We start from the raw sequence: 25056 nt of genomic DNA on the forward strand, positions 1-25056 counted from the left end.
CTCCTAGAAACTCTCGGTTGGGAAGATCTTCACCAAAGGAGGATTTTAGAATCTGCTCTGACTATTCTGGCCATTTTTTTTTTGTGGTTTTGGGTTTGGTTTTGTTTAAAAACCAAAGAGGACCCACACGACTGTTCCCTGAGGAAAAGCAGAAATTTGGCCAGCCACCTTGAAATGCAAAAACTCCCCGGGCTGCACAGACAAGGTTTGGGTTACGAGCCCAAACCCCACCACCAGAGCGCGTTTGGAGCGCCCCGCCGCTGTGCCCGCGCCCTCGCTCCAGCCCGGGCACGCTGTACCTGTCCCGTCCGGCGTGCTGCGGACGAACGTGGGCAGCATCTTCACTTTGGCCGTCTCGTGAGTCTTCTTCTTCAGCCCCGCTTCCATCTCCGCCCTCATCCTCTTCTTCACCTGCAGCAGCTGCTCGTGGGTGAGCTTGAACTCGGCCAGCGTCTCGTCGATGAGCCGGTGCTGCTCCGCCAGCCGGTACGCCACCGCCGTCACCATGGCCGCTCCCTTCCCGCTGCCGCTCTCCGACAGCAGGAACCGAACCTCCGAATCGGGCACCAGGCGCCGGGTGGTTTTGTGCAAGCGCCGGGCGTACCTGCGGGGAGGGGAGGCTGCAAGCTGTCTGCATCACCTTCCTCACGGCCCCCCGGAACAGAATGACGATGAGGGGACCAAGGACTCTCACCATCACCAAGCGAGCTACAGCCCCACTGCCAGGGGAAAACATAGTACTGCCCTACAGCCTCTTTTCTCCCAAACTCCCCCAAAAAGCCAGCAAAAAGCGAGGTGCAGCGTCAGAGTGTCGTCCCCTGACCCCAGTGCTGCATGGGAGAGACCTCCAGGCTCCAAAGCTGCCCCAGTCCCCTCCCTGAACTCACCAGTTTAGATAGTCTGAGGAAACAAAACAGTTCAGAAACAGAAATCACCCGTGTATGTTATCCTAACACACCCTGGAGAACCTGGTTGAAATATCACTCTTGGAAATCTGTTTGCCAAAATTTTGTGGTTTTCTTTAATTAAGGGTATCTTTTTTTTTTTTTTTAACAGAATAATGAGAAACTGAAAGCGAAATGTTAAATGTGTTTCTTTTTTCAAAAGTCTCCTCATACACAAGACCCTGCCGTCCCAGCCAGCTCCAGTGCCAAGGTGTCATAATATATCCCGCACGCTGTGTTTCTGCTCCCCTTGGCACCCACAGCTAAGTCCTACAGCCCAGGCTGGAACCTGACGTGTTATCACCAGGTATTATTTACTAAATAAAAGCATTTTACGGTGTGTGCAGAAACCACACCTGCACACCGCACATTTCCTCCATTTCTTTATTCAGAACTTGGAAACCCTTTCGCAGGTGCCAAATCCGCAACAGAGGAGCTCGGCTTTGCTGATTTCTACATAAATCTGAACAGCTGATTGATTTAAAATAGAACTTTCAATATGTGGAAAAAGAAGACAAAGACAGTTTTTAAAAGGCCAGGGAAATATAAGCACCATTTTTTTTCCCCTGGTTTCCAAGTATTTCTTCAGAAAAGACTGAAAGAAATAGGGCTGGGCACAGTAATTTTGCAAACAACTAAGTTTAAGCGGAAAATGGAGATTGAGGCGCATTGCTGCAGGTCTCCTCAAAACCCATCCACAGACACAAAATGATATTTTGTAGTAAGAATTCTCCTTTCAAGAGGTCTATGGAGACCCCTTAAGGTAGGTACTCAAACCACCAGTTTTCAATGATATTGCGGTATCCAGTTACTCAGCTTTTGGGTTCTTTTCTTTGCTGTTTTGTTGCATTTTTTTGGTTGGCTGGTTGTTTTTTCAAATCTCACCCTAGTTCTTCAGTTAAAGACACCTCTCCTTTCCACTGAGCTCCCCATATCCGAGACCAAACCCCTACGGCCATGTTGCGGGTGCCTCATCTCACACCCAGAGCACTGCCGGGGTGACATCTTGGGGCTCCAAGCTCAGCCCTTTGCAGAGCAGAGGCCAGGCAGGTGAAGAGCGATAACGGCAGCAGAGGGACTCACTGCGGGTGCATCTTGTAGAGGGAACCATCGACGCCCACGGTGGTGCGGAGGCGGCCGACCCCTTTGTTATCGCGCAGCTGGTTGAGGATGGCGCCCAGCGTGGAGGCCACCAGGTTGGCCGAGCGGAAGGACACGATGGTGCAGACGTGCTGGACGGCGATGCAGTCCTCGTGGGACGGCTCCACGCCCAGGCGCGTCAGGATTTCTTTGGCTTTGTTCAAACCTTCTTTGCTCCTACAAAGAGAGAGGAGTAACGGGTGCTTCTTAGTGGGGGAGCTATGAAACGCAGGACTGAGTCACATCCAGCCCCTGCCTGGAGTTTAAGGGGTTAGAAAGAATGTTTCTCACGGAATCTGGACTGGGAAGCTCCACAATGCTTGAAATAAAATGCTCTAAATATGCATTCATTCACAGATAGAAAACAACTTTCCATTAAAGCTTGGTGCAAACATCCTTCCTACAAACCATGTACTTCCAGGTCCAACAGCAGTGGACCCGGAGCAGAGCAAACACCCCACAACAGCTCCTCCTGTGCATCCCCAAGAAAGTTCACAACTTCCAAGTGCTTTTACAGAGCTGGAGGATCTAAATGCTTTTTCATCACAGATGCTTTAGACTGCAAACAGCTTCTCCTCTCTGGAACAGGAAACACCTACCCCACAATTCAGGCTTGAGCATACAACGCAGCCCACACTTGCTTCCTCATATGTCTCAATAAATTAACCAAAAAACAAAACCCCGAGTGAAGGTTGCCTAAGTGATTTCATCCTAAAGGGTCTCTTTTCAGACTTTTCCAGCCTCACTGAATTTCTGCCTCTAGCCCTGCATTTTCCAAATTAACACCCTGCCTGACAGCAAAGTTTCTGGCAAAGCTTATCCACGTCAGAGCTCACTTCCCAGACAAAAACGCAAGGAGTATATCTTGTCATTATTAACTGCACCCCATACATCTTCCTAAGGACTCTTGCATCTTGCTGGTGCCAGCTAGAAACCTGAAGCTGTGCCCTCTACTTATAACCAAAGTGCTCTTCAGGGAGTGGGGTGGGATTTCAGGGCAAATTCTGCTCTTAATAACTGCATTTTTCTCATTGTTGTTCAACATTAGACTGCTGCATCACATGGACCTCTGTGGTTAAGATGAATATACACATTTAACGGAAAACCGTTCATATTAGATGGTCTGCAGGGCCAGGAGTAAAACAGGGAGCATAGCTGTTCCCTTGGTGTTGAACTCAGAATCATCAGTACATCTACAGACGTGCACCAAAATCAGCAGCACTTTGAGAAGAAAAGCCAGCCCAGCGACCATGGTATAAACTATCCCGGTGACGAAGATTTAAAAACGCAGGGGGAGAACCAGTCAGTACGGACCAAAGGGGTGATGACACCAGAAGACACCAGCTGGCACATAGCTCAGAGGTCACCACGCGGCGCCCGGCGCTGCCTACGAGACCGAATGCTCTGCCTTGTCACGCTTGTTTTCCTCCTGCCCAGCGACCCTGGGGATACGGCGAGGAGCAACCCAAGTATTTGCTAGGAGGCACTAAGCCAATTCGCCGCCGTGTTTTGCTGCAGCACAGCAGGGGAGAGGCAGCACCGTTCAGAGTCTGCAGTTGGACAGGCTGGTCAGCTTTTACAGGCCCTCCCAAGAGAGAAAAAGGAAGGAATCCCAGGGAGGACGGCACAGGCTGTCTGCTGGGGATCCCGACATGCTGGCTCTGCACCTGCGCTGTAGGGTGCCCCACGGCAGAACACCTCCCACAAAGTGAAAAGAGATGCAGGAAATTAACGTTCAGCGTCACTGTGAAGCTCAGGGGGTGGCACAGGAGAGGTACTCACTTCTCTATGGCGGAAACATGCTTCGTTTCAAACTTCCCTTTGGTGAGAAGCTCAGGGGTGATCCTCCCCTCAAAAAGCAGCCCCTCCTTGGCCATCTTCACCAGGATGAGCCTCACCAGCTCCCCCATGTACATCCCACTGACCATCTTCTCAAACCTGCAGAAGGGGACAGCAGCAGTCACCCCCCAGTCCACGGGCGGCAGAGCGGAAAACAAACGAAGCAGAGCTCACAAATAACTGCCTCACTTACAGTTGCTTCCCGGGATTAAGGGATCCACGGTCAATCTCTCGATCAAATTCAGTCCTGATGTCTTCTAGGGAGCCATCATCTCCAAAGGCTCCCCACTCCGTGTTAATGCACATCCTGCCCTCGTCCCCTTCCACCAGGTCGATGTGCCGCATCTCCTCCATGTAACAGGCGTTGGTGCCAGTGCCTTTAGAGAAAAAATATATAAACATGAGGTGTTAACCAAACGGGCCAGGCAAAGGGAGAAAAGCCACGAGCATGTCGCAGTAGCACTGTGCGTTACCAATAATCAAGCCAACTTCACAACGCTGGTCATCAAAGCCACAGGTCATCATAGTCCCGACGGTGTCATTCACAACAGCCATGATATCTGCATCGTAGTCCTGATGGGGGAACAAAATGTTACTTGGACCATGCGGCTTCCTGTGTTTGTCACCAGTTTGCTTATATCAACTAATTGCACAAGGAACAGCAGCCAAATAATCTGTCTGAATACCACAGCTCACCTTTTTAAATATCACGTGCTCTGTCTGCCAGTTCCCTATCCCGCGTACCCAAGACGACCATGAGAGCAGACTAACACATCAGGCAAACAATAAAACATCTGTAACTCTAGAGAGCAAGACCTGCTCTCACATGAGCACCGTCGGGCAGGGAAGAAAAGGGTTGTGCATGAGGGACCCTGCAGTTAAATGTCATGGAGTAATTTGATGCCATTGCTTGAGGAGTCAATCTAGAAAATATTCTCAGATTACGTATTTCTCACAGAACTGAGCCAAAACATCTAGGAGTCTTACTTCAAGTGAAGATTTTAATATAATATATGCAAATAGCGCAATTTTAAAAGCTATCTAAATGACATGCATTCATTTCTTTCTAGCTTCTTCAGTGTGTTATTCTACCTGATACCAAGTCTGATGATGGTAACTGACCATAGTAATGTTGTTCAGTAACAGTAAAATTCAAGTTTTCTTAAGAGTCCACAACGAGCCAATTTGAGCAAATACTGCCCAGTTTCCAACGAATTTAGATGCCGTACCAGCTGCCCGCGAGCATCATGCAAACCCAAATTCATTCCATCTCACGGTCAGGGCCTTTTTATTTGTCTAAATCAGCCAGCTGGTTACCTTCCCCCTCTCTAAAATCAGCAGTGAGCAGCTGCAGGGTGCAGCACAGCTCACGGAGCCTGAAATGCCCTTCTCCTCTGCTCTGCTCCTCGCTCCCAGCCAAGGCAGCCGCGCCACTCGGCCGAACGCAGACCAAGCGGCTTCTCAGGAGCGAGACGTGCCAGTATCACCGAACGGCTGCGGCCCGCACACACTGTACTCTCTCAGCTTTGGAGGGCGATAAAACTGCTGCAGGTTTGTCAGCAGCAAACCACAACATGGTAACGGGGTTTTGTGCTACGAGGAAAATCACAGCTTCCATGCAGCAACTCCGACGTTGCTCCGTTTTCCCAGCAAACAGCAAGAAAGCGGAGCTGCACCGTTCACTCAGATCACAGAGATGTGAAGGGTGGTTCCTGACCAAGAAACACCAGTTTGCTGTGGTGCAGAGTTAAAAAAAGAATTAAATGCAATTTACCCCACGTTTCTTGATGGCCTTGTTCAGCAGCCTCACAACATCTGCTCCCTCCACTCCACTTGCTTTGAAGCGTTTCGTCCAGGTTATTAGAATACCCTGATGAAACAAGACAGCAATATTCAACAGGACGACACCATAACACACAATTTGATTTTTTGTTTTCTCTTAAAAACAAGATTTTGTAACTTCAAATGCATCTTCAGGTCAGTTTTCTTATACGACCTAAGAGCTCAACCTGAGAAACTGGTGGTCTTTGATTCTCACCACAGTAAGCTGAAAGGTGGGAAATTGTTGTCCCCTTCCTTGCTAGAAAACAGTTTGTCTGCAGTTTGTATTTCCAGTCCGCTCTTCTCCCTGTTACTCCTCGACAGTTTTTCTTGGAAAACCATTTAATCCTCTTTGGGCCACGGAAATGGGCTGCTTTCACAAAAAGCTGACAGCGCAGGGCTGAGTACAGAGGTGTCTGTGCGCCCAGCCCCGGCTGCAGCGGGGTCAGGCGGCTGCTGTCCCCGTGAGACCATGTTTGTGGATTGAGTAAACAGAAATACTGGAAATGCAGCGATGGATGTCCCTGACTCACGGCCTGGATCAAAAGTAAAATCTGCTATTGAATTCCTTGTCTGCAAACTGCCATAAAGAGCCTGCAAATTCCTCAATTTAATGACCATATCTGATTTTTTCTGGTTAGAGAATGCCTCGCTGATCAGAGCATTCAGTGAATAAGTAATAAGAAAAGAAAGAGAAGAGCATCGACAGTAGTCAGTAGGAAAGACAACTCAAATCAGCTCAGCTTTTCACACCCATTAAAATATTCACATCTATTCAAACAGGAGCCCAAGAAGCTAAAAAACAGAAAAGCTGAAGCCTATAGGCACAAGTAGCCATTGCCCAGGTATAATATATGTTTGCCCATATCTCAGCTTAAAAATCAACCGCGTCTTGTGCCTATTCACCCTCCCAGCTGGGACAGCATTCAACCCCAAAGCTTCGGGACATGGAGGGATCCAGGCAGCTCTTTCCAGACCAGGAGGTATTCCTACCACTAAACCACAAACTCCGTTTGCCTACATTTTGCCTCATTAGTGTCATTTAAAAACCCAGCAAAGCCCTGTGCTGCTGCACAGGAAAACCATGGGCAAAGCCCACTCTGCAGGCATAGCTTTAATGGTCAAAAAGGTTCCTTGGTGCATGTAACTTTTAGCATTCAGGAAACTGGTCAAACGACGCTGGCAAAGAGCAGCTCTTCTTCGTGTCAGCAGCCACCTCGCTGGAAGGGTTTCTCGCCTCACCAGCAAGATCCCAGTGGCAGGAGGCGTCCTTGGGGCGCAGCCAGGTTGAGCAGGACCCAGCCACGCAGTGCCACCTTGTCACTCCTGGAGAAATCAGTGACCACTCTTCCTCCTCCTGCTCACCAAGCGCAAGAAACCAGCACCTGGGCAAGCACAGCCTCGCGGAAGCAGAAATCCAGGATCAAATCTGGCCCACGGAATCCAGAAAAACAGATTTTTCAATTGCCCAAAATATCACAAAACCTGTCATAAAGAGAGTCCATGGCTGCTCATCTCCAGAGCATCTCTTACAGGTGTCCCCAGCTCATCCCCTGTGCTCCCTGCCTGCCCCTGCCCCACACAACCAGGACTTCATCCTGCTCGCTTGAGCACACCAGTGCCTTTCATGCAGCATAACAAGGTTTCACAAGGGCAACTAAAACTCACACTTCATCCTCAGAACGAGTCTGCTGCAGTCAGCAGTCTGAGCCTCACCGCACTCCATGGCCAGGTCACAGGGCTGCACCAACATCACCTTCTCGGATGATGCAGGAAAGGGCAGCGCTCTGTTCTTAGCTACATTCAGACTCTGAGTTACTAAACGCCCCTGGTTTCAGGTCTCAGCGTCGCTCAACAAGTATGAAAAGCAATGGTTTAAATTCCCTCTGTTACTTTGCTATGCTGTTGCCATAGCAACGCTGTACCAGGAGGCTGCTGAGTCATTGGTGATATAACAAGCACAAGAAGGAAAATATCGTAGCATCCTTGTCATGGGAAGCACATCAGGCACTTCACACAACGCTGGCTATTTCCATCCCTTCCTAAAGTGTGTTGCTGCCAGCTGCCTGGCCAGAACCCCCCAGCGCTGAGCACCATGGCTCAGCACCGCTGCTCAGGAGCGGTCCTGGTCCAGACCCGTGTTGTGCACTTGTGGAGTTCTGCAAAACCTGAGCAAATGCTGCTGGGTTGGGCCTCCCCCCAGCCAAACTGCCAGAGAGGAGAGGCAGGGAAAACCACTGCTGTGTTCACAGGGTAAACCAGAACAGCAAGGAGCTCAGCACAAAACACCAGGTGCGCCTCCATCATCTGCTACCGGCTTGGTCAGACACAAACATAAACACAAACGTGAGGCCTGACAGTGAAATGTAACACTCATACATCCTGAAAACAAGACCTGTCTGGGACACTGCTTTCACAGCAGCGTTTGAATAATGCGATAGCTCTTCGCATATTAAGAAATTGTGAAATCTTACCTCATCCAGCTTGGATTGTCGACAAGGGAAAGAAAACGTAAACCCCACTGGTAATTTCTTGTCTTTGATTTGCTGTTTCTCCATAAAGTCTCCCAAGCATTCAGCAACGTGATCAAAAAGCTGTAAGAAAAAGTGTAAATCCATCACAATCGGAGGTAGAGTCTCAGGGAGAAAACATTTCAAATGGCATAGGAAAACTGTGCTGGGTGAGGGGAAAGGGAACGTATCTGCTCCAAACTTTTAAAGATGTATAAATAACACAGTTGTGAAAATACTCTCAGGCAGTGTATATTAGCACCTGAAATATTAATAAATTATTAAATACATTGTCCTTCTGCACACCTAATTGTGCATGGCATCTTTTACACCCATAGATACATGCTTTTCCTAAAACAAGCCACCTCTGGCTGTGGAGCCTGACATAACCCTTCTGCTCAGCATCTGATGGGAACAAAAACGTTCTTTTTAACCTCCCAATAACAGGACGGAGCATTTGGGATGCAGTCCTGCGAGAGGCTGAGCACTTCCATGGCTACGCAGAGATCACCAACACCTGCTCCACTCGAGTGCTGCTGAGACCAGGGAGCGAGGGGTCTGCAGGAGCCCCCCAAAAGGACGTCATCTCAAATCTAGTCCTAAAGCACATAACAAATACACAAAAAATGAGACTTGGGGGATTTGCCTAAATATTTTACGTGCTTTGAGAAAGAACTCGAAATGTGAACATTTTCTGCATTTTTTAATGCTGAACTACGCAGGCAGCCTGCACCAGCAACAAAAATATCCATTGGTATCTACCAGTACCGAAACACGAGACATGCTTTGAACTGACCCGCACCACACATGGATGTCAAACTCATTAACAAGTCCCCACCTGCTCCAGCAGATAACTGGGCTTCGCATTTTAACATAACTGTCTGGAAAAAAAACTGCAACATCGGTGGGACAAAAGCCAGGAAAACTGCCCAGAAGATTGGGGACAGGTGGGAGGGAGCACAACAAGGTATCTGTTGGCTGCAATTAGCCTGGGCAGCTTTACTAAGAACAATTTACAGAGTCTTGGGCAGACAGGAAAGCACTACAGACAGGCTACAGCAGTTACTAAAACCAAAGAGAAATACTTTGTCATCGGAGGCAGGTCAAGAAGTGGTGTGTGTGTGTGTGGTGTTACAATTTAAAAGGGCACCCTAACCACATTCCTAAAATGAGGCCAGATTTGATTAAGCAGAAGTTCAGCAGTTTCCCAGGGAAAACGTTGCCATTCATTGTCCCAGGCCAATCAAGGGCGCTTCACCGAGCGCGGAGACGGGAGCGGTAGGGATGGCACAGGGGAGCACGCCACTGCCGCGCCTCTGCGGGACTGGTTTCAGGAAAGGAGTTACAAAAAGGAGAACTAGAGTTGGGTAATAAAACGTCAGTACTGCTCCAGGAGGAAGGCGAAAACAGCAGAGGATGTTTTTATTATGCTTTCCATCTGAAAGTATCTTGCTAAATACTCAACCCCACTAAACACTTAGCTGCTCCCAGGATTACAGGCAATAAGCAGGGGCCAAACACAAATCCCTCAGGAGTTCATAGAGCGGGAAGCAGAATAACTGGCCGTGGATGTTGCTACACAAAAATCCCTCAAACGCACCAAATCACGACCTGCTCTGTGTCTGACTGCGAAGGAGCCCTTGGCATTCCCAGGGCACCCCGAAAAGCCGGTGCGGTCCCCTCACGCCGTGCTGGAGCTCATCTCTGCGAGTGAGCACACCATTGCCACAACGATGCCCCCGGACACCGGGGCTCTGGGCCAGCAGCGGCACAGACGAGCGCAGCCTGGGCCGCAGCCTGCGCGGGGAGACGCGGTTAACAGCGAGCAGTGTTCCCGACCCTGCGTACCGCGTCTAGTCAGTAACGTGCTGTCCGCTGCACTGCTGTTCTCAGTAAAGCACAGAGGGAAGGCAATACTCATAAGGAGAAAAGAAAGAGAGAGGCATTTATTAATTTTGCTGCCGCTGACAGTCACAACGTTTTTCCTAAGGAGACTCGAGGAAGCATTTGTACGTGTCCGTTAACATCCAAACCTTACAAACGCCAAATAACTTTCACAGGACAGCAGAGGCAACATTACAAAGTTTCTGTGGATTTCATTGAAGCAGGGCAGGCGAATTGAAGATAAATTCTAGTTTTTGCCCTCCCACAGGTGTGTGATGGGGAACAGTGTGAGCTCAATATCGCACACAATGTCACAGAGATGGACAGAGTGAATGCTGCAGCCAGGAGGAAACAGACAGCCAGGTTCTGCACATTTATAGACCTGAAGCAATGCGACCACCATGCACTGAGCAATGTGACCTCAAGCTTCATTATTTTCCCTGGCCACAAAGTTGCCTGTTCAGGTTGGGCTCCAAGAAGCCTCCACGAGGATGCACCTGGCTGCAGTCAGCAAAGCTTGGCAGGCGGCTGAAGATCTGAGCTCAGGCTCAAGCCCCTGAACAGGCAATATTTAAAGAGCAAGGAAAGCACAGCTTCAGGCTGGGAGAACAGCCACAAATCCATAGCCTACCTCCAGTGGTGGTACAACATAGAAAGCGACAGCAAAATCAAGCCTCCAGGCGCGCTCCCGCTCAATGAGTTGACACACAAAACAGGCTTCTTATAAATTTTAGACCTGGTATTACACTGCTGGAGTCAATGAGAGTTCTGCCCTTGACTTTGACAGGAACTGTCTCCTACCAGCAAAGCTGTCAGCCTGTGCCTGACAGATGGGCAAAAACAGAAGTTGGAAAGCAATGGAGTAGAAAATACCAAAATGAACCTTGCTAGTGAGGCGTGAGGCCACAAATCACAATCCTTTCAATCAGCTGATTATGTATTGGGCTTTAGGAGCGTTACTCACTGAAGTTAATGACACGGCTTGCTGAAAAACATATGAGTAGCCTACCCCACATGGGCAGTTCAGTTCAAGTATTCCACTAATCTGGCTCAGGGATTCCAGGGAACCTCAAGCCTACACATCAGCCAGAAGCACCAAATCAAACCTGCCCTTGCACCTCCCGGGCACCCACCACGACAAGTCCCACAGTGAACATGTTACTCATGGTTGGGTATTGTTAGGGGACAACTTTGAATCCAGATGCAATTCTGATGATGCTTCCAGTTCTCCTTCTCCTGGTACTTACACACCTGAACAAGTGTCCCCTCAGGGTCACTGGGAGCCCTGCTCACCCGTCGCAGTTTAAGAGCCATGAAAAAACCCATCAGCCCGATCTCCATGCTGCTGGTCCCCATGGCCAAATGGCCTTCAGATATTTGAAAATTAAAACGCAAACATGGCAAAGCCCTGGAAAGGATGAAGAGCTGATGTCTCCTTTCCTGGCTCTCCTTACCGCCTTCATCAAGTCTGCACCAAGTCTCTTTAAGCCAGCCTGCCCTGCCTCCTGGATAGCACCTCATCCTAGTAAAAGTGTAAAAAACTTCCTGTTTCCAGCAATGAAAATTACCAGTTTATCATACACTGACACAGAGACAAATCTGTCAGTAAGGTAGTCATTGTAATCCACCTCCTGATCGTAACAAGAAAATAAATTCTTCCACAGAGCCCAATTTGAAATTGGGTTAACAGATCCAAATCTCTTCTACTCTGGGAACATGGGGACTGAAAAAAACAAAACCAAAACCAAACCTTGTCATTTATTCATCAAAAATGAAGTTGAAGTTGTGCCAAAACATTCTATCAGCCTCCTGTAATTTTTCTGAAGTCCTCGTACGTCCCATTAACACCGAGCTGCTCAGACTGCCAGGACAGATCTGTGGCTGTCACGGGTGTTTCTATCCCTCCTCTAATGTTACGACTGCAGGGTTGGTCATGTTTGCTGCTTGCAAATACTGAGTTGTTTTCCTGTTGTCCACTCTCAGTTACAGGAAGTAACTTTACTATAGAAGTCAAAATTTTTATTTCTAGGCCGTTTTTTCCCTAACTCAGCCAAAAGTCCCACATGCAATGACAACAGATTTGCAGCACCCATGTGTGCTGTACTACGCTAACTACTGCTTATTTATTTTCAGTAGCAACAAAGAGTTGCAGTCAAGTCTGTGCACGCTGTGGGTGCTACTTGTTGAGGTGCTGAGGTCATGCTCTAAAATGGCAGCATGAGAGTAGCTAATATTTAAAGCGATGTCCCAAGGAAGAGGTGCTTACCCGTGTCCCACTGCCGTGCATGATATCTTCAGGCGTATTATAAATTTCGCTTTCCATCTGTACCGTCTGCTTTTTCTCATGCGATACCTTCACCCGCAGAATTCGGAAATAAGAACCGCCAAGGTCCAGCGCAATGAAATCTCCTTTCTCTATGTGGAAAATAAGACACGAGATTAAAACGTTTATGCAACACAAATCTGGGAAACCCCGAGCTCTGTTAAGTATAACGCATAGGCAACGCCAGTGCCTACAGCAAGAGTTCCAGCTGCAAGCGCCCATGTGAAACACAGACCCAATTCCCTGCAGTTTCACATGAAATTGCTACAATGGCAACACCATCATTGTCAGACAGATAACTGCAACGAGGGTTCATCAAAGAAGAATGGACTAACAGGGCATAGTCTGTATTCAGATTTCGTGATGAAGCTGGCAAAGACCTCAGGAGGAAGCCGAAATATGCTGAAAAGAGACAGTGAAATGAAGGGATGCCAGACACCGATGAGCAGTCCTGTGCTGTAAATCAACCTGTGCCATTTTGGCAAATAACAGTGAATGGTGGCGGGATTGAGCACTACCCTAAAACCAACACATTATGCACAGATGCAGTTAAAGCAGGAGCCACGCACCTCACCCCTGGAAGCCGAGATTCACTACAAACTGCAGTCAGAGAACACAAGTCAGGGAAACAACAGCCTGAAAAACCATGGGGTAGCCCTACAGTGCTGCAGGAGTTATTCAGAATTCACAATCCCCCACACAGAGCTCCTAAATAACTCCCCAGGAGCCAAGGAAAGAGTTAGGATGCCTCCATTTCCCACTTCAGGGTGTCATTCAGATGAATGACACTCCCAGCAGCCTCTGGAGAGCAAAGCAAACAGATCTGACTGAACCGCTCATGCTATCTCGCCTTATCAAAGAGGGAGTAAACAAAGACCGCAACTGTTAAAGCCTGCAAAAAGATAATATTTAGGGAAGTGGTGTGCACAAGGTATCGCACAGGAACGCATGTTGAGGCTGCGGTTAATCACCGAGGCTCTTTGCAAGCACTCATGTCCACGCAGGGTATCCTGGGCTGGCCGAGGCCGCAGGGAAGGCGGTGGAGCGGAGGCACATGATGCTTTCTCGCCCTGGTTTCCTCAGGGCTCTGTACTTTGCTGTGGTGCCAGAAGCTTCCCAAGCTGCCTCCCCGACATCCTGCACCACCAACAGGCATTGCCAGGCCCATCTCGCAGCGTCCTTCGGCCTCTTTTCATTTTGCCTTGCGACTTTAAACTGTGACCTCGGGGAGCTCATTCCCACCATCATCGTTTTCCATTTCTACCTGTATCCAATGCGGGAAGACACCAGCATGTGTCACCTCAAACTTCAACGCGGGTCTCAGAAACTTCCTTCTGACCCCACGCCATCACCAAAGTATCGGGTACGCAATATATCCATGAGGATTTCCAGACCCAGAGCTCCCTCTGAGATCACCCTGCCCAATCTCAGATCAGAACTTCTAAAGCCTGGCTTAGTGAGCGGCTCCTCCTCATCCCCATCCCGCTCAGTAGCGCTGAGGAGCTGGACACGGCAGCCCTGGGGCAGGACCAGTCCATGAGAGCCAGAAGCACTGCAGAGGCCCTTAGAGTTGTCCAAGCTTGCAGTGTGACACAGAAACAAAAACGCTGTCATGCAAAAAAACACGAAGAACAATACGGACCGTACAGAAAAACGTATCAGAACAACAGTGGGAGCCCACAACTCTTAATAATCCTCCTAATTTTGCTGCATTGCAATGTAACTTTTCCTTCTTGCTGCTAAAGACACGGGCAAACTCAGAGTTTGCCACAACACAGATCCTGCAGCATTTCTCCGCCTGTTTCTGAACAGCGTGGTTTTAAATATCGCTTTGCTCCCATGTACATATGTACTGGTTTTGTTAAAAAACAAGTTTCTCTTTTAGTGAATTTACCTGTCAGCTAAAGCCTTCATATTAGCTGCATCTTCCTGGAGAACCAGATACATGTTTTGGTAGACTTAGCAATGGAGTGCAAACTTATTGATAAGCATGGATGGACATCTCATGAGAGGGGCAACGAGAAACCAGTGACCAAGAAACTGACCAACTGTGTATAACATCCCATTCATGTGAATACTTCCTTTAAAAGTATCACGAGGATCTTGTTCCTTTTCCCTTCTGCTTACGGGCAACATTAGGAGAGGACCTTGCAAATCGTCCCTGCGAACTGAGGCCTAGTGAGAGACTGAATCCAGCTCCGGTTGGCTGCAGAGTCCAATCCGGGACTTAAGGTGCCGGCTCTGCAGTTGCTGAGACTTCCAAGACTGGTTTTGTATATTTTGTATTATTTTCTCTATTCTTATTAGTAGCATTCGTAAAACATCTTTAATTTTTTCCAACTCTCTTCTCTCTGTCCTTCTTTTCCACCCGATCCCCTGTCCTGAGTGGGAAGGGGGGAGAGGGAGGGGCAAAAGGGGGAAGGGGGGGAGAAGGAGGTTAATAATACATCTGCCAGGGTTTTATTGTCACCCCGCAGTCTTAACTCTTGACAAAATGTCACTTGAAACATGCACATATCCAAATGGTAGAGGCAGTTCCCTTTATCAGGTTCGGCATAACAAGTTTGGTACCTCATACCCTCGTCACTGCAACAAGGCTGGAAGCAAAACATTTACCACAAGTGTCTCATTAAGGCAAATACCTGCATAAGCTTTATCATATGAGTATCATCTGTCACATGCAAGCCATTATCTCCAATAAATAACACAAAAATCAACACTGGACCAGATGGCCCTTTTTCAAACCTAACTGCACCTTGGTACACACCTCAAACAAACGCTGCACTTCAGAAATACCTTCCCTGACAGTAAATCAACAGAATAGCATGTTTGATTTTGGGCACCATCAAGCTTAGATTGGTTATTAAAAATTATCCTTTTCGGTTAAGAAGAAAAAAGCACTCTGCGCTAGAATGTAATCTTTCTGTACACGAAGCAGCCGTTTTCCTTCTGCGTACTTCAGTAATTAACCCAGGTAGCAGCGTTTAAACTGTGCTTTGTAACACCACGATGCAATCCAACCTGCTGTAAATTAATTGAGGAAGATCCTTTGAAAGCATTTTGAATTAGCTTGAGATACCATTCCAGGCATTCTGGACAAAAAACCTTCTGACTTTCATAAATTAAGCAACTCTGAATGAAGCAAAAATGCTGCTAACACCAAAGTCTCAGAGCCTCCCAAATTATTACCCGAGAGCAGCTTGTTAATAAAGTACACAAGCACAGCTCTGCAACTAAACAACGGTATTTTCTGAACAGTCAGCTCTCATAATAATAATCAGACTCAGAGGAAAGAGCTTACAGGGCAGTAATTAGAGACAGGCCAGAGAAACGGGCAGGCTTGCAGCCTCTGGCGTTTGCGGAGGGACGGATGAGGGCAGGAATGGGAACCAAACCCGCTCTTCGGGCACAGCAACACTGGCACATGCCCAGGGCCTTCTGGAGGAAGAGGAAGGGACTCCGTGTCCACCCTGAGCCAAACGGGCTCAGGATCAAGAGCTGAGCACCCTGTACATAACACACGAGGTTGCTTTTATAAGCAGGTGTGCAATACATGATCTGAAATGAATGCCTGAATACAGATTTATGCCTGCCCAGGACCAAGCATTGCTCTGGCTCCCTGTGCCGTACGGCATCTCAAAGTCTCCCTGGTTCGTGCCACGAAGCAATTTGCAAAACAGTTTGACTCGCGGCAAGCAGTCCCAATTTGCCCCCATGCAGCGTCTGGCAGAGTAGGGCACTGGGGACAGGCCTGCACCACGGGAACTCCAACACGCATGGAGGAAAGACAGGGATCTCAGCCAGTAAAAATGCTGGGATCCCACACAAAGCCCTCGTGTCCCCGCACCTGCGGCCCCTTAGAGCAGCCCCTGCCCGGCTGACCCCTGGCTTTTGCATTTCAACGTAACGGCCAGCAGAGCCAAATGAAGGGACACATGGGATTCAAGTTTCTTCTCTCTTTGTTTTGGTTTGGCTTCTTTTTGGACAGAGAATCATGTTCCAATTTTAAAAGCTTAAGGTGGCAGAAAGCAACAGCAAAGCAGATCTATCAAATATTTCCACCTGCCAGACAGCACCAAGTAATACAAAGCACCAGGCTGCCTGCCCTTTCACCCAATAAATCATTTATTTTAACTCAAAAAAGCCCCAAAACAGGTCTGTGCTATGCAGTTCCTACAACCGTGCCATTTCTGCACACAAGGGACATAAGCTGTGCTAGGCACCAAACTAGAGTTACCCAGCTGTGCTACATGAGAAGGAAATCCAATGTTACCACTAAATAAGAAACACTATTACACATGGTTTATAAATATTTATATACTCTACATATAATATTTAAAATAAACAGTAAAACAAGTCACAGGGGTGATCTTGGTCTCAAACACCAACACATCTTTTTGGTTTCTGACAGCTCTGTGTGCCACCTTTATCAGGTACAGTGAGCACGGACACTTCCATCGGGTGGGAAAAGTTCAGTCCACAAACCGCAGCCTCCTGGAGTTCTGTGGGTCTGCCCTGAGACAGCCAGCAAGGTGGCTCCGAAAACCAAAACGAGTGCCAGGATCCCAAATTCAGCATGTAAGAGTTCATAGTTCCACTGGGGGAAAATAAGGAGGAGATGTTGAGTCAAACAGCAAATGACTAAAAGCCGCCGTATTTGTTGAGATGCGAAATCACATGAGTGTGAACTGCATCAATCAAAAGTCTTCCTGTGTGAAGTACTGATGGTCAGCAGACAAACCTCAGCATAAACGTACTGACTTTTAGTGGACCCATTGCTAGGAAGGGCTGGCTCTTCCATTCGTATCAAAGCCGGTTGGCCACAGGAATCGCAATATCCCCCAGCACCCGCGGGAACAGAGCTGCACGCAGGGGGACGCTGTCCTCAGAATGCTGTCCGGACTTGCAGAAAGCAAACTGCTCTTGTTCTTGGGGTATTTCTAACAGGTTTCCCACAAAGCATGCTATGTTTAATACAGAAAACACATACTCGGCTCCTTACCTGAACCGTCGGGAATGGACCTCACAAACGTAGGGAGCATCTTCACTGTAGCCGTTGGGTTGAAATCTCGGGAGAGGCCATTCTTCATCTCCCTCCTGAAGCGAGCCATAATGTCTATCAATGTCTCATCAGAGAGCCGCATGGCGTAAAGGTATTTGTCAATCTGGGGAAAAAGACAAACGCCACCAGGGAGTGAAAGACTGTCCTGAGATGCTCCAAGAGGGCTACACCTGTCTTGAATTGCAAGAATCACGTATAGCCCCAGCCTGGCCACGGGGCTCCAGCCCAGCTGCCAACGCAGCCACACGCTTCACGCCCTGGTTTTTGAGTCAAAAGCAAGGAAAACATGGAAGCGCTAGGACCTGCGTGAGCTGAAGCCCACCCCATCCTACTGCCTTCCCAAGGCAAGACCCAGCCCACATCGCTCTGCTGCCTCTTTCCACACAAAACCATTTGCCCCCAGCCCTCACCCCACTCCTCTGCTCTCTCGACTGCCCACAAGCTCAACAGCAGAAGCTAAAAATCCTTCTTTTGGCACCTTGTCCCAGCTGGGGTGACGTGGGTGTCACCGCAGGCCACAGAGGTGCCCTGTGTTTGAAGCGCTTCATTGAGAAGGATTTGCCACGGCAGTTCTGGGGCTGCGTTCCAGGCTGAGAAATCCTTTTTACATAGGAGACCACCCTCCCCATCCCATTCCAAAGCCATCACAGTCAGGGTCGGGAGGGGCAGAACCCGGCTGTGGGCAGGTAGTACCTTCCTCCTCAAGACAGAACATAAAATTAAAAGTTGTTGACTTCTCCCTTGTGGCTTCCCAAGACAGGAACCTCCTTTACCTCCCTGGAAAAAGGAGGTGGTTTCGGTTCTCCAATAATATTGCTTTCCATAATATTACACCCATCTTCAGCATCAGGAAGAGCGAGAGAAACTTTCACATCTCGAAAACACAACTTGGCCCTGGGGGGGTTCTTGCTAATCGCGCACGTCCCACCCCTTTCACCTCTGCTGCCAGTCTATTCTTGCCTTGTTTCGTTATCTGCCTTGGAAATGGGGTGTTGCAAGCGGCTCAGACCAAAGCCACACCTTCGGGATCACTTTTACTTCCAGTTTAGCAGGACCGAGAAAATAAAACCCTGCCCATGTTTTCTGTCCTCAGCAATGCTGGAAAAGTCGCCTCATTTTAAACCCCAGGCCATTTCTGTGCCAAGGCCATCTGTGTCTCCTTCCCTTCTCTGGAAGCCTTGAGGGCCACTCATTATGTCCTTAAGAGGACCAATGTTACAACACTCCATGAGAAAAGTATGTATGCGGAGGACTTTGAGACGGGAAGGGATGAATAATGCCGTTGGCAAAGGAAATGCAGACAATCAAAACGTAATTAAACCCTAAACTGACAGTAAAACCAGCGCAAATTTAATTGCCCCTGTAGAAAGTACTTCTGTCGCACGCAGTCGAGGTCTGCACCAAAGATAGTGTATCTCCCCGAGCCAGACGCCCTCCCACCGTGACCAAGCATTTGCACAGGGTGGGAGGAAGGCACGGACAGATGGACAGAGCTGCTGGGCACAGCCCCCTGGCCTGATCCTGACTGCAGGGCTGGGGTGGGGGCCAGGCACTCAAACCACAGGGCCACAGCCAGCGGCTGCACAAGCTGCAAAGTGTTCAGTACAGAGCAAGAGCAAAACAACCATCAAACAGACGCTCAGGGGACGTTACAATGCAATGAAATGATACCACGTGTTCACCCCACGAACTGGTGAAGGAGCACAGTAGAAGAGCTGAGCACAGGTTCTCTGCAACAGAGGCCAAACGCAAGACCCCAGGGTAGCATCCCCACCTCCCAGTTGTGTCCTGCACTGCTCCCATGGGCTGGCAGCCTCCTCATAGTGACAACCGCAGCCAGCCGCTGCTGTCATTTCACACAAAACCTGCACAGAATGCGCCCCCTGTGCAGCCCCACGCTGTGGGGATGGAGCAGAGGCTGGCCCCAGGCTCAGCAAGGTCTCTCCTCCATGGTAAGCCCTGCCATGGCTTTTTTTAGCAGAGAGTCAGGCCATGATGTCAGAGCATGAGGCTGTTCCCTTTTAAAGCTGGGGGGGGAAACCTCTTATTGAGGCTGAACTCTCAGCAGCCCGCGCTGCCGCTCAGAGGCCCCATTTCCCAAATCTCCCAGCGAAAGCTACGCTAACACCTCATTCACAGAGTCAGACTTCACGGTGCAATTAAAATACCCCTCTGCACATCCTTCTCCCAAAAACAGGGCTGAAGGTTTCTTCCCCATCAAAAGCCCTGCTGTAAATGCAGGTTTTGCCACTTGCACGATCAGGACCAGACGAGCCTGTTGTTCTCCCTAGCCCTGCCCCTGTGCTGCCCCCAGGAGCAAGGGAGAACAGGAGGGAGGGCTCTTTTTCCTCCACTGAAAAACCAACTAGCACCGTCAGCGCCTTTACATAATGGGGCTGGACCCTCCCGCGCACGGGGACCATCGCCGTGCGGTGCATCGTCACATCATCGCGGTGCATCTGTGCATCGTCACATCACGGTGCATCACATCAAGGCCACCTTCACCACTGAGACCTACAGGGTCAAGAGGTGGGGGAGCCGGGGACTAAACCTGGGCTTGAAACAGTATCGCTCCTATGTGTTAAGTTTCCAAAACTAAAAAAAAAAGCAGCTTTTTAACTTTTTCTCCATGCGGGAAAAAGGCCGGCACAGCTGAAAGGGAAAAAGCGCTGCTGCCCTGTGCTGGTGACAGGCTGTGCTCTGAGGGAGAAACCTCAGCAAACAGCCATAAATTACTAGGGGGGAGGAGGGAGGGCTGGATGCTGGATTATGGGATGGAGGTTTAATAACACCCTGCTCTGCCTGCAATAAAAGCCGATCAGAAAGCAAATCTCAGCCTATCCAAAGGGAAGCAGCGGAGGGGTCAGCAGGGACAGGGACGGGCGGACACCCGGCAGGACACCCAGCCCTGCCGAGGCTCGGGGGGACGGGCGGGTGGCAGCTCTTCCCGGGGGGATGACACACAGCAGGAGCCATTTCAGGCAGGTGGCTGTGTGGGCAAGGAGCAGAAAACACTCCTTCATTCAGCTGTCATCTCGGAGCCACCCCCCAGGAAGGGCATCTTCCCAGTGACACTGCAGGACCCTCCAAGACATCAATCGCTTCCTTCTCTTTTTTTTCCTTAAAAACCCAGCTAGATAGAATCTGTGAGCGATTTTTTTTAAACAGGATGTCATAATCCAAGCCATATGCACCTATTTTTTCTTGGTCGCATAGGAAAAACTCTTTTTGCACTTGCGTACAAGAAGTTTCTGAAATTCCAGCAGCCTCCACGGGAAGTTGTGAGTAATTATCAGCGCATAATGACACGGGCCGTACAAAGGGCCGTTCCTTAAACACGTCGCTTCATTCCCTGGACACTGACAACAGTCAGTGGTGTCCAAGCACAGAGCACTCCCACAACAGCTTCAGAAACCATTAGAGTCCATTTTCCTGACAGAGCCTTTGCATGAAAACCCTTCAGCACGTAAACATTTTTCTGCAGAGCTAATCATAGTCTGCACTCCTTTCGGCATCAGGGAGGTTCAGCAGGAGCCAAGGCGTGTTAAAACAAGTGCCTTAGACACCCTGGAACTCTTTGTGCTTACTTATGATTTATCAGATTGGTTCCTAAAATGCCTTTATACTGGCAAGTCAACTCTACAAGGGCTTTTTTTGATGTCGGTTGCTGTATTTCACACCCCATTCCAGGACGTTCTTTTCAAGGTTAAATTACATTTAAATGTCACTTTTGGGTTTCAAGATTTTTTGTTCCCTGGTCAGGTCACAGGACAAAAAGATACTGTTCCCTGACAGACAGAAAGCAGGCAACACCTATAGGTTCCTTTTGCTGGAGCCAGCTACTGCAGGTACAAACCTGCTGGAAACAAAGGTGCTCAAAGGCAGCTGTACAAAGGCTCTGCAAACAGGCCAGCGGCACAAGTGCCAGGGATGCCCCGCGACACCCGCGTCCCTGCGACGGGAGTCAGCCTGTTAGAGAAGCTGGGGCCTCGGTTCGGGTTGGGCAACGTCCTCTCACCGCAAGGATGCTCAGCTCCAGCTGCCCCTGGAAGATCACAAACATTCAGGGAACAGATGTTTTGAAAAACATCTGGATAATTTATCCTGCTTGGAGTAAAACTACATGCCTACTGATGTCGTACAGGGCACTGTACATGACCAGCTTACTTCTGCACAGCAGGGTCACGTGCAAGCGCACACACGCGTGGTTTCACGGCAAAATGCCTCCTTGCAGGAGTGCTGGACCATGGGGCTCCCAACGTGTGATGAACCACCCACATGTTCGACACCACACGTCCACCCTGCCTCTTCCTCCCGCTCACCACGACTCAGCCGGAAAAACGTTCCAGAAACTGCAAAGTGGGGAAAAAAATGACACTGAAACTGCAGGGAGTGTCTAAAATCCAGCAAAACCAGTATGGAAGCAGCACACACTGGTTCTTAGGGTATCCCGAGGGCCGGAAACCAGCAGTCCAATCTGTGCCCCTCAGCAGGGATCCCACTACAGAAAGGCTGCGCTAAGCATTACCGCCAGCCCAAAAATGCAGGAAAACCCGGGATTGCAAGGGAAGAAGCATGTCCAGCCCCGGTGCAGTGGAGATTCCTTTAACAAATCCATTCCCAAATGCACCTCGCCAGTCCTTTTAACCCTTTCACACCCCTCCTGTGACCCACAGCAGCATCCTCAAGGTGACCTGCCACCTGTGCCACCCCATGTCGAGCTGGTCGCTGCCATGGACAAGCGAGACGGAGGAGCAGCCAGGAGCCCCCGGGGCGGAGCAGCAAGCGGGGGCAGCGCCCTGTTCGGACGCCCCCGGTCACAAGCACAGGCCAGCAGCGAGTGCTGCCCTTCCGGAAGCAGAGGAGAGGGAGGGACCTGACTCACAGCCATGCAGGCACGTATTCCGCAAGCTGCATGCCGAGATGCAGCGCCAGCCTCGCCAGCAGCACGGCGAGATGGAGCAAAGCCCCCTTTGTCCTGGGGGTACCCAGGAACGGAGCCACGGGCTCCCAGGGGATGCAGGGCCCTACAGGACAGCCAGAAGCGAGAAGGCTCCATATCTGTTCCAAAAGGACATAAACAGGAAAAGATGTCTTACGTCGTCCAACACCAGTAGCCCGTTTTTCTCTTTTTAATTGGATTTTTTTATTTTTTAATTTCTTTTTCAGACAAAACCAGATGGATCCATAAAAATGCTTTGCAGCTCCCTGGTCTAATGATTTCCTGTGCTGTCAGACAATAGCAGCCTCACAGTGCCAAACCAGCCTGCGATAAATAACCCCGGCAACAGCCCCCTTGCCCGCCTGCTCCCAGCGCCCTCCCCACGCAGGCTTTCTGCTGCTCCCCCGCCAGCGCGCACCCTTGCGCTTATCTTAGGTTGCTAAATATAACAGGCCCAGTGAGACAGAGAAGGCCTTACCCGGGCATGCATGCCTGGTGCCAGCGGCACTTACAAATTCCCCGGGAAAGGGAAAATAAGGGGCCTGGGGAAAAGGGAGAGCTGCAAACACAGGGCCAGGAGATGTAGAGAGCTGCAGGCTGCGCACAGCTTCCAGCTCCTTGTGAGAGCTGCTGGGTGGAAAAGTAAAATACCTAAACCACAGAAGAAGATGTGGAAAATATGGGGTGCTGCCTCAGGATTTATCCAGCAGAGCGGGCACAGTACGTCTCAAGCAGGGCACGCAGGCGCGGAGGTCTCCCCAGGCACAGCCAGAAGCCCAAAGGGAATGGTGCTCTCTTCCCACCGGGACAAGCCCCAAGACCACTACAAATCAACCCTGCAAATGCTGTCACTGAGGCGTCCCAAAAATATCTTAGGGATGCCTTGAGCAGGCGCTCGGCCACACGCCCCGGTGGGTCACTCAGCACGGCCGCAGGAGAAGGCAGCGGGGAAGCTCTGCTACTGACGTCAGCCCGGCCCTGTCATATTTGCAATTATTTTCCCAACTGGTGTCCCCACATCCGTAGCCCCAAGCTCTCGGCTCCCTACAGCTCAGCAATATGCTCAGCCGGGACATAACTGCCATGTTTTTATTTATCCTGTGCTCTGCACCCATTTCTGTGCGGCAGTGCTAAATCCCAGGGCTCTGACTACCACACAGCAGCAGTCACCTAATGCTAAAGGAAAAGAGGCTCACAGAAATACCTCTTTTTAAGCACAACTGACAACCACTTCCTGTAATTCAGAAGCTGCAGCAACACACAAATTCAAAGCATGTAAAAACTACCTGCTCATCACCTTCGTCACCCGCTGCTGGAGTGCCAGATGCCCACAGGCTCCTTGGGGAAGAAGTCTTCCCTGCAGGGATGCTGGTGCCTATGAAAACCGCGGAAGGCCACCAGCACCACTCCACTGGCAAAGCCCCCAGCTCCCGCCCCGCTCCGACCAGCTCCATCCCGCGATCTGACCCGCAGCATCGCCCGCGCCCGGCGGCCTCTGCCCCGCTCGCCACCGGGATGCTTTGAAGGGGCCCGTCTGGCTGGTCTCAAAAACGGGTTTATCCCCGTTGCCCCCACAGCTATGGGGACAAAGAAACAAAACCAACAGGAAAAATAAAAATTAAAAAAAATAAAACTGGGGGAGATGTGGCGGGTGACGCAGCCTTTCACTGCGTGATTTCCATCTACCTTTTTGACCTGGTCCTCCTTTAGCTCCGTGAAGTAGTAGGCCAGGAGCTGGGCGGCGATCATCCTGGCGGCTGCAGCGGGCAGCTCCGCGCACGCAGCGATGCGGCGGCCGGGGATGGCCGGGGATGGCCGCGCCGCTCGCAGCGCCTCCCCTTCCTCCTCCTCCTCCTCCTCCGGGCCAGCCCCGCCCGCAGCCCCGCTCGGACGTGGCGGCACGAAGCCGTCTCGATGTGATTTCTGGCTGGCGGAGCGGGGAGGAGGAGGAAGAGGAGGGCAGTGCGCTACCGCACCCAAAAGGGTACTCCAGACAGCCTGCTGGAGGCTGCCCCGAGCTCTGCTGCGGTACGGGAGCAGCACACACAAAACAAACAACAACAAAACACCAAACCAAAGGTGTTTCCAGAAAAGCCTCTGCAATCAGAAATCTTTGAGAAACCAGCAAAACCGTGGGAACCTCCGCTTACACTGAGCATCCCCTGCCAGAGGGAGCGCGACCCAGCCTGGAGCCACCGGGCTGGCGGCTGAGCCGCTGGGAGCCATGCGGGGAGCCCCCCCCAAAGCAGACGATTGCTACCACAGTTGTATTTGGGGGATTCCACATTCATATTCCACCCACAAGATCCCCACATCAAACAGACTGGCGGACAGGACCTCTCCTCCCTGGGTGCTGCACACATTTTTGCCACATTGAGGTGCATTCTCCAGCGCCCAAGGAGGCGCGCACCGCTGCAGAGCCTCTGAAAGCCCCCGCGCACAGAAACAGAGAGACACAGTGCCCCTCCGAGACCTGGAGGCCAAACGCAGATGCTGGCAGCCCACGGGGTGTGTGCCCGCACCCCGTCCATCCACGGGGACAGGAGCACACATCCATGCAAACAGCAGTGATGCTGGAGGCGTGATTTGTA

General features: G+C 50.2%; 1 protein-coding gene across 1 annotated transcript in view; it reads right to left on the reverse strand.

The window, feature by feature from the left end:
• The window catches only part of LOC136104383 (hexokinase-1), a 35487-nt gene extending 11159 nt beyond the window's left edge, over positions 1-24328 (reverse strand). The window contains exons 1-10 of the mRNA XM_065843313.2: positions 24152-24328; positions 17464-17626; positions 12405-12553; positions 8219-8338; positions 5698-5793; positions 4397-4496; positions 4117-4300; positions 3867-4022; positions 2028-2261; positions 300-604 (exon numbers count right to left, since the gene is read on the reverse strand). Coding sequence (XP_065699385.1) covers positions 300-604; positions 2028-2261; positions 3867-4022; positions 4117-4300; positions 4397-4496; positions 5698-5793; positions 8219-8338; positions 12405-12553; positions 17464-17626; positions 24152-24214 — 1570 coding nt within the window. The 5' untranslated portion in view covers positions 24215-24328. The remainder of the gene's footprint in view (positions 1-299; positions 605-2027; positions 2262-3866; positions 4023-4116; positions 4301-4396; positions 4497-5697; positions 5794-8218; positions 8339-12404; positions 12554-17463; positions 17627-24151) is intronic.
• Positions 24329-25056: the final 728 nt, after the last annotated feature.

Source organism: Patagioenas fasciata, chromosome 8 (genome assembly GCF_037038585.1).
Source record: "Patagioenas fasciata isolate bPatFas1 chromosome 8, bPatFas1.hap1, whole genome shotgun sequence".
Classification (NCBI taxonomy): domain Eukaryota; kingdom Metazoa; phylum Chordata; class Aves; order Columbiformes; family Columbidae; genus Patagioenas; species Patagioenas fasciata.